The sequence below is a fragment of the Triturus cristatus genome, chromosome 11, assembly GCF_964204655.1.
Source record: "Triturus cristatus chromosome 11, aTriCri1.1, whole genome shotgun sequence".
Lineage (NCBI taxonomy): Eukaryota > Metazoa > Chordata > Amphibia > Caudata > Salamandridae > Triturus > Triturus cristatus.
The window spans coordinates 61,212,412-61,227,532 of NC_140594.1; the positions used below are offsets into that span (position 1 = coordinate 61,212,412).

The window sequence follows — 15,121 nt, forward strand, 5'->3', positions numbered from 1 at the left end:
CTACTTACTTTTAGGGTGACTACAGTCCCTATTTGACTACTTCCTGTGGGAAGTGGGACTAACCCTGTCCCAGTGAGCCCAATTTAGACCAAAAACCAGGATGGTGAAATTCTAGTTTTCGTGTTCTCATCAACTGGCCTGAGAGTTAACACTCATCTGGACAAGCTAATTTTCCCGCCTGTCCTGGTGCCAAATAGGCTTTGGGTGGGGTGGCATCTCCCCGGTCTAGAGGGAAGCAAGGGTTGCATATCAAAGGTGGCAGTGGTCTTTGATGCCTCCTGCCTTGATATGCTGATTACTAGAGGGGGTGACGACGCCAGCCAGCAGGCATTTTCTGCCCTCGGCGCGTGGTCTCTCACCTTCATGGCATCAAAGCTGTTTGTGGTGGCAGGCTGGTCTATGCCAGTCAGCCAGCACTCTAGAGGTTGGTAGGTTTTCAGGGGGCTCTGTGTGCATGGTATAATAAATCGTATACTTGCATTAAACCAAGGTCTTTGATACCAAAAACCCTAGGTTTCAGTGAAGCCATCATGTAGCTGGAGAACTCGTAATGACCAGTACATGTACTTGAGATGGCTTCTGTTCTTGTACTATCTTGCAATTAAATTGGCCTGCACAGGGGAATATCTACTCATGCAGATATGTCCTTGCATCTAATATAATGCACCGTACCTTAGGGCTGTAAAGCCTGCTGTAGGGGCGATTTATATACATTCCATGCAGTGTCTGGGAACATGGCACACTGGGTGTGTGACATGTCGTGGTTTCACTTTTTTGTCTGCACCATTTCACGCAGATTACAATGGCAGTCTGTATGAGTTTGGTGGTGGGTCCCTTAGGGTGGCACAGTACATGCTGCAGCCCTTAGAAACCCTCTTCAGTGCCCATACCGTAGGTACCAGGGGTACCATTTACTACGGACTTGTGGGGCGGTCTAAAGGCTTTGCCAGTTGTAGAACAGTTATATTCTTTGGGGGAAAGAACACGGGCAATGAGGACCTGTTTGCAGGAACCAAGTGCACTTCAGTCAAAGTTGCACCGAATACTAGCCAAACAAGCATTTGCAGTCTAATATGTCTCGCATTTGCGGGTGTTACAGCTATTAGCTTTGTAAATGACAATGCCTTTTATTTATGTGTTGCTTTTTAAAACAGAAAAATTAAAGGCATTGGTATTTACAATGACAATAGCTTAAACTCTCAGAAATGCAAGACCTATTAAGCAATGTGTGACTGTATCTGCGTCCCATGCAGGCTGTGATGTTGTCATGACCATGGAACCAGTGAAAGTTAGGAGAAAATAACACTATAGTAATGCACTGCTACAATTAGGACGTTAGTAGTGAACGTCTTTATTATAGCAGTGCATAATTATAATTTTCTTTTCTCCTAACTTACACAATGCATGCAGCCTTCAAAATACAAAAGTGGGGGAGGGGAGGAGGCGGCAGCTGCCATGCTGGTGTGCATTGACAAAGATGAAAACGGGAATACAACACAACCGGGTGTTGCAAAGAATTTAATTTGTGTCCCTGTTGTGCTGATTAGTGAAAATGCGATCATGCGCGCGCTACATTTTCGCATTTTCATATGTATTGGTGGCAAATAAAGCGGGTGTCCGTGTTGTTAATCTTAAACGGTGCCGTGCTGAAACCTAAAGCGCAGCGCCTGGGGGTGGGATGGAGTTGAGGGGCTACGAGCTGCGGGTGCCATTACTGAGTTTTTTTTTTTTTCGGAAGCCACGCAAGAGGTAAGCGGCCGCTGTTCTTAAACCTGATGGTGCCTCACACATGTTTTAAAAGCGCTGCAGGAAAGCATGTCATGTCTACAGTAGGCCAAAGTAATTAAAGAAATTGGTGCTCACAGACAAAATGAACATGTTGTGTAAATCACACAAGTAAAAAGACTAGTCCTCGTGGGCGGTTACAAATGCAGACAAGGCGGGACTAACAAGCCTATTAAGGAATCAGAAGCAACCATTTAGAAAGGACAATAACGGGAACCATTTGAAAAGATGGGCGGAGCTTTAAGTCCATACCTTAATACAGCATGCTTCGCAGAGCAGTGCATGCACTGCCTAGGCTCGACCTAAAAATGGGGGTGACCATGTCATAAAGAGGCACTTTCCTACACAGCCAATTGAAACTTCTAACACACACCTACAAAGCCTTGCGCAACAACACTGGACTAACATATTTCAAGAGCTGCCTACACTTCCCAGCCTGCCAGACCCCTTACGCCCAGCCCGCTCTCACACACTACATCGCACTCAAACCATGGAACGATCTCACTTGTCACATAAGAGCTGCTTCCTCATTTCTTGAATTCCGCAAGAGGCTGAATACCTGGCTCTTCTAATAACACAACAGTGACTACACACCTGCTTAAGTGCCTGGGTACCCTCATGGGTGATTAGTTCACTATGTAAATCGACATAGCCTAATCACATTTAAATGGAGTGCCTTGAGAAATGCTTCTCCAGTTTGATGAAATATATTAAATTTAGTAGCATTCTATTTTGAAATATAATAGATAATTTCACAATAGTCCAACATGTTGTAGCACTGCACAAAAACCAAATGTATGCATTCATTTCATACTATATAAAATAACATGTATATTTTGTAGAACTCTCCACGTTCTCAGTCCTTCTGGTCTTAGCAATAAAATTACATAGTTAAGATGCAGCTCAACTTGGAATTGACCAGTGCTTTCTCTGCCAGATACATCCCTTTGAAACTTGTGCAAAAATCAGTTCTAGAGGAAATAAGTTCTAGAGCTATACCAAGCTTCACCGAACCTGCCCTAAATTAGTGGACTGGGTGTAGTTGAATATTAGTTGTCCCATGTGTTTTTAAAGGTGCTTAATATTAAGCGTTGTAATTTCAAACATGTTAAGGTGGACTGCGCAGAAGTACCTCCTCCTATGATGCCTAGATGAGGCTTTTCCAACGAGTAGCTTGTGAGCTACTGGTAGCTCTCCAGCTACCTGTATGTAGCTCTCCTCTGTTCACCACAATTAATTAAATTAGAAGCTTTTGCTTGGTTGAATGAGTATATGTTTACGAGAATTGAAAAGCGTTCATTTGAAACAAAAATGTGTGCATTTTCATAATACATAAACTGTTTGGATTAAAAAAGGCAGATTTTCCCAAATGTTTAAACCTGATAAATAACAAATGATAGTGGGGAGACTTTAACTAACATTATTAACTTGGTGCTACGAGCACATCCGCTATGGCTGTTATGTTTTACCCATGTAGAGCCATTCCACATTGACATTTTACATTACAGCTGGCAACCATTCCTGGAGCACAGAGGTGATCACTGCTAGTAATCGTGCATATGATGGCCACTAATATAATCTTGTCAAATGTAGTTACTACTGCATCTCTAATAGTATTAGTAGCTCAGGAAGATTTCCACTGAAAACAAGTAGCTTCTATTACAGAAAAGGTTGGAGACCCCTGTGCTAGATCATGTCTTTGTTGCCTCTTAAGAAAGCTGCATCAATCTGTGGAAAATATGTCCTGAAATCAAATCCTGGTGGGTCAGCTGGGCGTTTCGGCTTAGAGTCTGATAAAGGAGTTCCTCATACTTTGGTAATGAGGCCTGGAGATCACGAAGTTTGTGAAGGTCATAATGGTTTACTTGTTAAACTGCTGAGAAATATTGTTTCTACCTTCTTGAGCTTTGTTTTGTGTGCTGTTTGCAGAAACATGGTCCTCCGGTCAGCAGCATTCCTTGTCTCCATTACAAGAAAATGAAGGACATTGATCAACAAGAGCAGAGTAACGACCTAACCCCTTCAAACCAAGTATCTCCAGAGAAGCCCACTGAAATGTCCTCTGACCAGAACTGCCAGGTGGCAGAGCCAGACTCCACTGCTGAACTTACTACAGCAGTTGTCAACCAGGACCCCCCAGATGAGAGAGAGGACAGAGACACCTCTGTTCTTGAAGGACCGTTGGGGCAAGTGCAGGCTAAGGTGGAGGTGTGCAAGGATGAATCGATTCGTAAGTATCTGCATACTCTGCTTAGTACTTAACATTGTGAGAAGTCCACAAACAGCCGGCTGTGTATGTCTAGCTTTACTTTGTTTCTAGTTTATTTTATTTTTTGCTGTTTTAGTTGCGACTTACCAAGGTGGCTTATTATCCATTGACACATTTCATTTTTAGGTATCTCTACAGACACCTTTCAGTCATCTTTTGACTGAGGCATCTTGTTGAGATTACCAATACTTAGAGTGGGCTTTGGGTCCGTTTAATTGCCAACTGTTTTTTTTAGCTTTGTCAATTTTATTTGCTTGCTTCCTATTCTTGTGTTTGACTCTCTCATGAAGCACAGCGTCTTTATGATTGACAGTGTTTTTTTGTCCTTTTTCTGAAATGTTGTTGATGAATAACAAATGGTAAAACCTATTGGCTATACCAATGCTTGTTAATTACTTGATTTTTTTAAATATATATATATATATGTTCGAGGCATGTGGGCTGCTGAATTAATGTCTGTGCATAGATCGCCGCCTAGTGTTGGGTCCGGATGATTGCACATTGTTGTCCTGGAAGAGTCTTCGAAGTATCACGAGATAGGTGGCTCCTCCCCTGGACTACAGTGCGCATGGGCATCCGCTCCATCCTCAGATTGTTTTTTTCCGCCATTGGGTTCGGATGTGCTTATCTTGGCTCAAGTTAGGAAAACTTTATTTAAGGCCAAAAGCCTTTAGACATCGTCTGTATTGTTTGCGTTCGGTATTGATAACTTATTCTACTTGTTCTCGGACTTATTCACCCTTCTCGGAACGAGTTTCGGTCCGAACATCGATCAACGTTCGAAGATGGAATCGAGGACTCCCTTCAAGAGATGTCCTCTCTGTCACGCAAAATATCCACACGTTGATGTCCATCCGGTGTGTAACAAATGCTTATCACCGGATCATGATGAGGCCTGCGCCCGGTTCCGGTCGAAGAAGACCCTTCGGAATAGACGGGCGGCTAGATTGGAGGCCAATAAATCGGCGCCTAACCCGGTTAACATGTTCAGCACCGAGGATGAAGAAGTCGAGAGCGTCGAAGAGGTACAATCGGGCCCTGCTTCGGAGCATGAATCCCTATATGACGACTATGTTGAGGAGATCTTCGAGGACGAAGACGTCGTCGACGAGGTAGGAGACGACGATGAGGCCCTTGGGGCCGAGGAAGATAGCTCAGGCGAGGAGCTAGGCCAATCCGTCGATACGGAGGCCGAGGGAAATAGTCTTGATAAGGCTCAGGTCGAGGGATCGCCTGCGGGCCTTACCCAAGATCGCTCGACAGCCACGCCTGAAAGCCCGGCTTCGAACATTTCAAAAGAGCCAGAATTATCCAAAAAGACTGAAGTCGATTCCGTGAAATCTAAACCAAAACCTGCACCTGTCAAACCGAAAGTGCAACTGGTTCAGGTCGGATCGAAGGCATTGAAACCTTCCAATCCGTCGACACAAAAGAAGGACATCGGAGCCGAACAAACAAAGAAGGACTTGGGTACCGAGAAACCAAAAAAGGACTTCGGCACCGAGAAGCAGAAGAAGGCCCTCGGTCCCGAGAAGAGGCAGAGGCCTATAGCACCGAAGGTTGGGGCACCAACGACCAAGGTCAAGGTGGTCGATCCGACTACATCAACACCGAGGAGTGCTGAGACTGCCAAAATACCGGATCAACAAGGCGTCGATCCCAAACGTCGGATCAAAGCCCCGAAGACTGGAAAGAAACCGGAGACCGCGTCGAGGCCTGTCTCCAAAGAGCCTGTCGGATCAAAAGCACCGTCGGCATTCACGTTGCAGCAGGTGTCGGAGTCCCTAAAGCGCATCAGGGAACGGGACGCTCTCGAACCGAAAACGGGTCCCGAACCGAACAAGGTCGCCAAGGCTCACTCGATGCCGGCGCCGATCAAGTTTGGATTGCCACCACCGGGGGCACCGAAGATGTTCCAACTTAGGAAGAGCATCAAACAACCAAGAACAGTGTCCACAGAAAGAACCGATGACGAAGACTCACAGGACCAGTTTATCGACGCCGACACTGGTAGACTGTTCTGCAAACTGAGAATTGTTCCAGAAAAGGCTTTAGACTCATACAAAATTCCACTAAAAAGGAAAATGGCGTCAGGTTCGACACCAGTGCTTGTAGAACCGTACCACACATATGATCAGGAACCACCATCCTTTTCTCCCGCACACTCGGAGACGGATGCAGGAGAGGGCTATACTGAGGATACCACTTATCCTGTGGATAATGACCCTGATGAACAACAGCAAGACCAGGATCAAGCATGGGGAGACCCTAATGACCCAGGAGGCCCACAAAATGCTCCTGACACTCATCTTTATAATATAAAACCATCTCCCACTGAAGATACTGCTGCTTTTAACGCCCTCATTGAAAGAGCGGCTGCCAATCACGGAGTGGAACTTCATTCTGACTCTGTGGAGGAGGATTTCTTGGTGGACACGTTCTCCACATCAGAAAGAACGGTCAAGACTCTACCAATGTTAAAAGGGGTTATTAAACATGCTAAGGACATCTTTAAGGAGACAACCAGAGCACGGGTATTGAACCCGAGAATAGAGAAAAAATACAAACCAGCCCCAGGAGACCCAATGTACATTAAGGGTCAATTGCCGTTGGACTCCATGGTAGTTTCTAATACTCGCAAGAGAGCTAACTCGCAAACTACCGGTGATGCTCCTCCTCCGGACAAGGAGTCCAAAGTGCTAGAAACATCAGGAAAAGCAGCAAACATCTGGCACATTGCCAACACTCAGGCACTCCTGGCCCGATACGACAGGTCACACTACGATACCCTAGAAACACTGCTAGAACACCTACCAGATGACTACAAAGATGGAGCGGAGCTCCTCATCAGAGAGGGACAACTCATTACAAATGCGTCCATCAAATGCGCACTAGATGCAGCTGACACTGCAGCAAGGGCAATCAACACTAGTGTGATGTTGAGGAGGCACGCATGGCTGAGAATATCAGGTTTCAAACCTGAAATTCAAAACAATATCTTGAATCAACCAGTCAACCCAGACTTTTTATTTGGCCCCGAGGTTGACACTACGCTAGAAAAGATTAAAAGGACACAAACTGCGAAATCTATGGGGGCTCTACAGTCGCAGCAGTTTCGGAGTGGCTCCTTTCGTCGCCCCGGGAATAGAGGAGCAGCTAGAGGTCAGGGGTCCCAGCAGCAGTACAATAAAGGAGGTACCCAGAGTACCTATAATAAGAACAATAGGGGTGGATATCGTAGATCCAGCACCAAAGGCAGAGGACGAGGACACAACAACACCAGGTCCTCCGCCAATAACAAACAGTGACGTCTTGTCACTGCCCCCCAACCACATAACACCGGTCGGGGGCAGACTCCAACAGTTCCTGCCAGTCTGGAGATCCATCACCACAGACAGGTGGGTCAGAGAAATTGTCCAGTACGGTTATTGTCTGGAATTAACATCCAATCCACCCAACATACCACCAAGACACCGTCCTATGTCCGCAGAGCACTTGGCATTATTGCAGCAGGAAGTACTAAGTATGCTGCAGAAAGGAGCCATAGAGCTCGTGCCTGTAGAACAACAAGGGTCAGGAGCGTACTCTCTGTACTTCTTGATCCCAAAAAAGGACGGGTCTCTCAGACCTATACTGGACCTCAGACCTCTCAACTAATACATTCTGTCAGAGCATTTTCATATGCTCACCCTCCAGCAGGTTCTGCCGTTACTCAGTCAGGGAGACTTCCTCGCAACACTAGATTTGAAGGATGCGTATTTCCACATACCCATACACCCATCACACAGAAAATATCTCAGGTTCACTCTTCAGGATCAGCATTATCAGTTCAAAGTCCTCCCTTTCGGAGTAACAACGGCGCCCAGAGTCTTTACCAAGTGCCTAGCGACAGTGGCTGCACACTTAAGGAGACAGCACATTCACGTCTTCCCTTACCTGGACGACTGGCTTGTTCAGGCAAAGTCAGCCCAGCAGTGTGCCAGCCACATATCCTACACCATTCACCTTCTTCAAAGTCTGGGATTCTCACTGAATTATCCAAAGTCACATCTTCAACCCGCCCATGTACGGCAGTACCTGGGCGCGACCATAGACACTCTGGCAGCCAAAGCTCAGCCACATTTAATGAGGATCAACAGCATGCGACTGCTGATAAAAAAAAAGTTCAGACCTCAACACTCCCTTCCAGCGCGAGTGTTCATGCAGTTGATAGGCATGATGGCCTCCTGCATCTTCATAGTCCTGCACGCGAGACTACATATGCGCCCGCTTCAGGAGTGCTTGGCACGTCAATGGAATCAGACTCCAGGACAGTTGAAAGACCTAGTGTTGGTAAGCGGGCATACAACTCTCTGCATTGGTGGAATCCACAAAACCGTTCCAAGAGCCTGTTCCACAAATAATACTGACGGCGGACGCGTCTCTCCAAGGATGGGGAGCTCATGTACTCAATTACACAGTGCAGGGACTATGGACGACACAGTAACAGAAGATGCACATCAACCTTCTGGAACTGATGGCAATCTTCCTGGCAATGAAGGCATTCAAAGTACACTTGTGCAACAAAGTCGTGTTGATCCGTACGGACAACATGACTGCCATGTACTACATACAGAAGCAGGGAGGAACACACTCTCCACAGTTGTCTCATCTGGCTCAGAGCATGTGGAGGTGGGCCATTTAAAGGAACATGTTCCTCATGGCAGAACACCTCCCGGGCAAGGACAACCAAATGGCGGATCTGCTCAGCAGACACAGCCACCAAATGCACGAGTGGGAGCTACATCCATCAGTACTCCGACCGTACTTCCAGCAGTGGGGTCATCCAGTGATAGACCTATTCGCCACAAGGGAAAACGCAAAATGCCAAAGCTTTGCCGCCAGGTTCCCGCATCCACAGTCGCAGGGCAATGCGATATGGATGAACTGGTCAGGCAGATTTGCGTACGTTTTCCCCCAGCGCCATTCATACCGCTAGTGGCACGCAAACTGAGGCAACACTCAATGACACTCATCCTGGTTGCTCCAATGTGGGCACGCCAGCCATGGTACACCACGTTACTAGAACTTTCTGTGGTGCCGCCTCAAAGACTGCGGCTAACACCCAAACTTTTAACACAGAACCATGGCGAAATTCAGCACCCAGATCCGCAACAGCTGAACCTGGCGATCTGGCTCCTGAAGTCTTGGAGTTTGGCTACCTGAACCTGCCTCTAGAATGTATGAATATCATCAAGGAGGCCAGGAGACCCACGACCAGAGCTTGCTATGCGGCTAAATGGAAAAGATTTGTCATTTACTGTAAAAACAATGACACTAATCCGCTGGATGCATCCATTCAGAACATCATCTGTTACCTGTTACACTTATACCGATGCAATCTGGCATACAGCTCCATCCGTATACATCTAACCGCAATAGCGGCCTATCTTCAGAACAGGCAGCACCTCTCTTTATTCAGAGTGCCTGCCATCAAAGCCTTCTTAGAGGGACTCAAAAGAGTGATTCCTCCAACACACCCACCGGCACCGGTGTGGAACCTGAATGTGGTCCTCACCAGATTGATGGGTCCACCTTTTGAAGCTCTACATTCATGTGAGATTCAATTCCTCACCTGGAAAGTAGCTTTCTTAGTGGCAATCACTTAGTTGAGAAGAGTTAGTGAACTCCAGGCACTAACCATTCAAGAGCCGTTCATACAGGTTCACACAAACAGAGTTGTACTACGTACCAACCCCACATTCATGCCTAAAGTGATATCGCAGTTCCACATGAATCAAACTATTGAACTGCCTGTTTTCTTTCCAAGTCCACAAAATGTCGCAGAGAATGCTCCATACACTAGATGTAAAGAGGACCCTCATGTACTATATAGACAGAACAAAGGATTTTAGGAAAACAAAACAACTGTTCGTTGCCTTTTCTCCACAACACAAGGGCAACGCCATTTCCAAAGCAGGGATAGCCAGATGGATCGTTAAATGTATTCAAATTTGCTATGAAAAAGCTGAACGCACATTAACGATTCCTCCAAGAGCCCACTCCACACGAAAGTTAGGGGCGTCCATGGCTTTCCTAGGGAACATTCCTTTAGAGGAAATATGTAGAGCAGCCACAAGGTCCACTATACATACATTTACTAAACACTACTGTGTAGATGTACATTCAAAACAGCAGGCAGCTGTAGGACAGGCTGTTCTCAAGACCCTTTTACAGACTGCTGCAGCTGACACGGGCAGCCGCCGCTAATGGAGGGACTGCTATGTAATCTATGCACAGATATGAATTCAGCAGCCCACATGCCTCGAACCGAATATGCTACTTACCAGTATGCATCTGTTCTTGGCATGTAGGGCTGCTGACATTCATATCGCCCACCCTCCTCCCCGGCGCCTGTAGCGGCTGCAGCACTCAGAATTACTGTATAGCATGGTCATCGCTTACTGTATCTACTCCATCACTGCCACAATGGCGAAAAACAATCTGAGGATGGAGCGGATGCCCATGCGCACTGTAGTCCAGGGGAGGAGCCACCTGTCTCGTGATACTTCGAAGACTCTTCCAGGACAACAATGTGCAATCATCCGGACCCAACACTAGGTGGCGATCTATGTACAGATATGAATGTCAGCAGCCCTACATGCCAAGAACAGATGCATACTGGTAAGTAGCATATTCTATATATATTTATATATATATATATATATACACACACACACTATTGCGCTTACTTCGACCCTTTTTACTATTTTGCAATAAATATAATCACCTAGTGAATTACAGTTTGAACCAGTGTATATCATTCATATGTATCGCACGCGATAGCACAGCTTGACAACCCTTCCTCTATAACCTTCGCTCTTTGAGTTCAGATACTGGTTCTAACTTTAATTCACTGATTGATTTCATTTATTACAAACTGGTAAAAAAAAAAAATGGTCGAAGTGAGTGCAATAATGTTTCATTCTTCTGCAAGGCACTTGTGGTAGCTAAAAATCATTATTTGTTGAAACTCTCAGAACAATCTAAGTCAAGGTTTATATTAATTATTTATTAATTTTCACTTTTTGGAAGCACTTGATTTTACTTGACACAATATGGAGGAGGACCGCTTTCTTTGACAGTAGGAGTGTGTTGACTTTATTCCTTTGGCAGGTGGATGAGGGTGGAGACTTTGACAAAGTCAATGAAGACTTTGAAAAGGGTTGCTGATTGGAGGGTGGCATTGCATTTTCATTTGCTCACGGTAAGGGCCTTTACAGGTCAGGGCTGCCATTTTGTGTGTCTCTGATTATTGCTTCAAAAGGATCGACCTCCAGGTGCAGAGTGCTTACACTTCATTGTGCCCTTGTGGGTACTCCTTCCTTGGAACCATACCTATTGCTCCCTGCTGTGAAAAGCAGAGAGTTACACACAAGCTGTGTCTGGAAATCAGCCTGGAAAGGACATTCAAATAGGAACCAACTCAAATTGGTTCTGAAACACGAGGCAGTCAATCCACATCACCTGAGTGGATAATGTGCTTAAAAGTAGAATGCAAACACCACCACTTTGTATGACCATGGAAGGGAGTGCTCTGGTGTCTGCTTAACTGCCAGTCACGCAGAAGTTAAGGGACATCACCTGAGTCTTATTGTTTCTGCTGGAGAACATCAGGCCCTACCTAGTGCCTAGAAGCATATCTGGGTGGTGAGAGAGGGAAAGAGTCTGCACTGCAGCTGGACAGTCTGTCCAGACTAAGTCAAGCACAAGGAACCCCCAAAGAAAGAGCATGAGTTTCACAAGGCATTATTGATTTATTCTTTTTCCCAGTTGTGTTGTGTACATGGCTGTGATGAAACACACATATGGGAGGCGGTGCACACAGTCGTTAGTGTAATGATTTAAAATTGCGATTCTGTCTCCTTATCTATACGATATTTGTGCAATTAGTATTTTACTTGGAAACTTAACAGAGCATTGACGCATGTGCATAGTACAGTAGGTGAAATGTTTTTTTGTACCCACAAGCCTGCATTCCTAACTTGATTTTTTTTTAATGTGGTTAAGGTGCATTGGCAATAGTTTGAGCTTTTCAATTTTGTTCAAATGCAATTTAGACTGTGCTGAAATAGACTTAAAACGAAAGATTCAGTTACCCATAATATATCACCAGACATAATTCGGCATCTCCGCAAGTTATTGATGGTGGAAGCACTCAGTGGAAATAAGACACTTAAAAGCTGATCGTTACTGTTTCACAGACCTGGAAGAGTTTTGTGACTACCTGAAGAAGCGGTTCGATTTTGAGCAGGTTACTGTTAAGAAATTCAGATCCTGGGCTGAAAGAAGACAGTTCAACCGGGAGATGAAGCGGAAGCAAGCAGAGTCTGAACGGCCGATCCTGCCAGCTAATCGGAAGCTGATTACCTTGTCTGTGAAGGATGCACCAACCAAGAAAGGTTAGTGGAAGCCACATTGCATAAAATGCTTAAACATATTGGTTGGGAGTAACTAAATAATTTCTGTAGGTTTTGAAACCTGTACGAGTAAGGAACATGTTGCGTGTCTGTTCCACTTGGTTTGCTAACTGTAGAGTTGTAGATTCACATGCTATAGACTCTCCTGCCATCAGTGTTTGTGTCCGAATGTTACACGTTTTTTTTCCTAAGGCGTTTCAGTTTTGAAGTGAGTTTAGGTACCTCCCCTAAAACCTACAATGCACAAGGACACAAACTCCACCTCCGATTTTGTTCATCCCCCAACAAACATCCCTCCCCCTCCCAAACAACACGTTTTTACGCATTTTTAAAAGATTGCTTCCATTTGATAAAATAAACTCCGAACATGCTCAAATGGGCATTTTTTTTGTTTTATTACATACAATAAATTTGGTTGAAACAAAGCTCAGTGAAAGAGTGAAACGAGGCAGGAATGGTGACCCCCTCCTACCTCCTAAGAATAGTGCCAGTAATCGAGCAGTTTCTACCTCTTTAAGAATCTTACAAGCTGCCCTATCCCATCATTCCTAGTAGGGTGATGGGCAGTCTTTTAGACCAAATAGGATCTATTCATAATGTGTTTTAAATCAATGTCCTAAAACGTGTTGCGGTAGGTGGGCGTTTAAGAGTTCAGAGGGGATACTCATGGCGAAGAACTAGGATTACAACTAAGTAACTTTTCCTTCTTAGCCATACAGTTTCCTAGGTATAGAAAGGACTGGAACTCGCTTGCCCTCTGCCCATGGTCTGTCTCTATAAAAGACAACCTTCCAGGAAAAATGTAATGATCCAGGTTACGTAAAGGCTCAAATGGAGGACCTATTAATTTAGAGAGCACCACACCACGTTCAGTTCCTACGGAGGAGAGGAGAAATGCATTGTCCCTCTGGGAAACTATCTTTCATTGGCACAGCGACATTGGACAGCTTGCAATACTAACATGTTAATGTGATAACCTCTTCCAATCTGAGAGCACATTCCTTGCGTTGTCAGATTTCCTTGGTGATCCCCATTAACACTTGAGAGACACCTGTCACTACTTCTTGTATTAGAGACAGAGGATGAGACAGTACTCTTGTCAGGAGATTATTTCGTCTGCACCACCATTTTTAGGGATTGAAGTGCCTTTGAAGTCAGGAGATTGGGATTAAAAGATGTCAACTGACACCTGAGCCATTTATCTTCTAAGCATTAGTTAAGGGGTTTTATATGCAGTCTTGTACATCAAACTAACTAAATGTATCCCAGAAAAGGACCCTTAATAAAATGAAGGAGATAGTGTCCTCCAAAGTTGAATTAATCTGTCTGGTGGATAGGCAGATCTCTCCTGAGAGAGAGAGATGCTCTTCTGTTTGTCCAGTACCCACAAGTATTGAATACTTTGCACTAGAGCCATTATTTTTAATCAGCCAATTGTCTTAATGATGGTAAATAAACACCCTATTCTTGCTGAGGAACAAAGGAACCACGATCTTTGAAAAACATTTGGGGGTCTCAGTTGAAAAGCGTTGGGTGCCCAATGCTGAAATTGCACCCGGCCACCTCTGCGTCGCTGGTAGTGTATGTTCTGTGCTGCTTTGTGGTCCCCCTTGCGCTTGCTCTAACCCCCAAGGCTTGGCTTCTGCAACAGATTTACCTATATGCAAGCAGTGTGGCTTCAAGCACCCTAGTCTCCATTAAAACACATTGGTGCGAACTCCGATTTTGATCTCTTCAGCCGGCTGCCCCTGTGCCGCTTGTTGGTGAAGTTTTTTTACTCACCTGACCCTTGCTGACCTTTTGTCCCGATGACTGGAACTGCAAGTTGCGTACTTGCCTGTATAACCGCATTGTTTTCCTCCCTAGAATAACATTGAACTGTTCAAAAATTGCACTTTTAAAAGCTTTAAGTATTTTTCCTGCAAAGCATAGCTTATTGTGAATATCTTGGTCTTAAAATAAAACTTGAATAAAGCTTATTTTTCTAAAATTAGTGTGGATCTGTTTTTTTTTTTTCTAGTCGTGTCAGTTATTGGTCGTGTGTGCAGTGAACGCCTCGCGCTCCTTTTTGTTAGGTCGAAGGTGGCTCACCCACACTACCACTAATAGAGCACTTTGGGTTTCACATTGAGCACTGAACACTTCTGGGGAATCTCTGGACTCTATGCACGGTATATCCACCTAGTGGAGTAACAAATAGAGCCAGCTTCCAACAGTGGGCTTATCTGCATGAGTGGATATGCCCTTACAATATTTAAGTCTATTTTTAATAATGTAAGCGACTGTAAAGTCATAGAGAGTACATGGGATGGAAACTTGACAACTTGATTTCCCCAGCACCAAGATGGCTTTATTGAACACAAGAGTGTTTAGTAACCAACAGCTCCTCTCAATAAACCCACGCTAATGCCAGTGTGCAATTTATGCAAACCTGTACCCAGAGGGAACTTCAGAGGTGACACCTACCAGCCCCGGTGTGGGCTCTGACTGGCTTTAAGCAGCCTGCCACCGCCAGGCATGTTTCCGGACTCCTGCATCTAGGTCCCCTGCTCTCTGAGGCCAGAAACAAAGCACCTCCTGGGCAGAGATGTCACCCCTTCTCCCCCAG

At 45.1% G+C, this 15,121-nt stretch overlaps 1 protein-coding gene across 2 annotated transcripts in view; it reads left to right on the plus strand.

Annotated features, from left to right (window-relative positions):
- DGCR8 (DGCR8 microprocessor complex subunit) overlaps nt 1-15,121 on the plus strand; it is a 288,096-nt gene that overhangs the window by 88,990 nt on the left and 183,985 nt on the right. For both annotated transcript variants that reach the window (XM_085636096.1, XM_085636097.1), the window contains 2 exons: nt 3,715-4,015; nt 12,298-12,495. In XM_085636096.1, the coding sequence (XP_085492222.1) occupies nt 3,715-4,015; nt 12,298-12,495 (499 nt within the window). The remainder of the gene's footprint in view (nt 1-3,714; nt 4,016-12,297; nt 12,496-15,121) is intronic.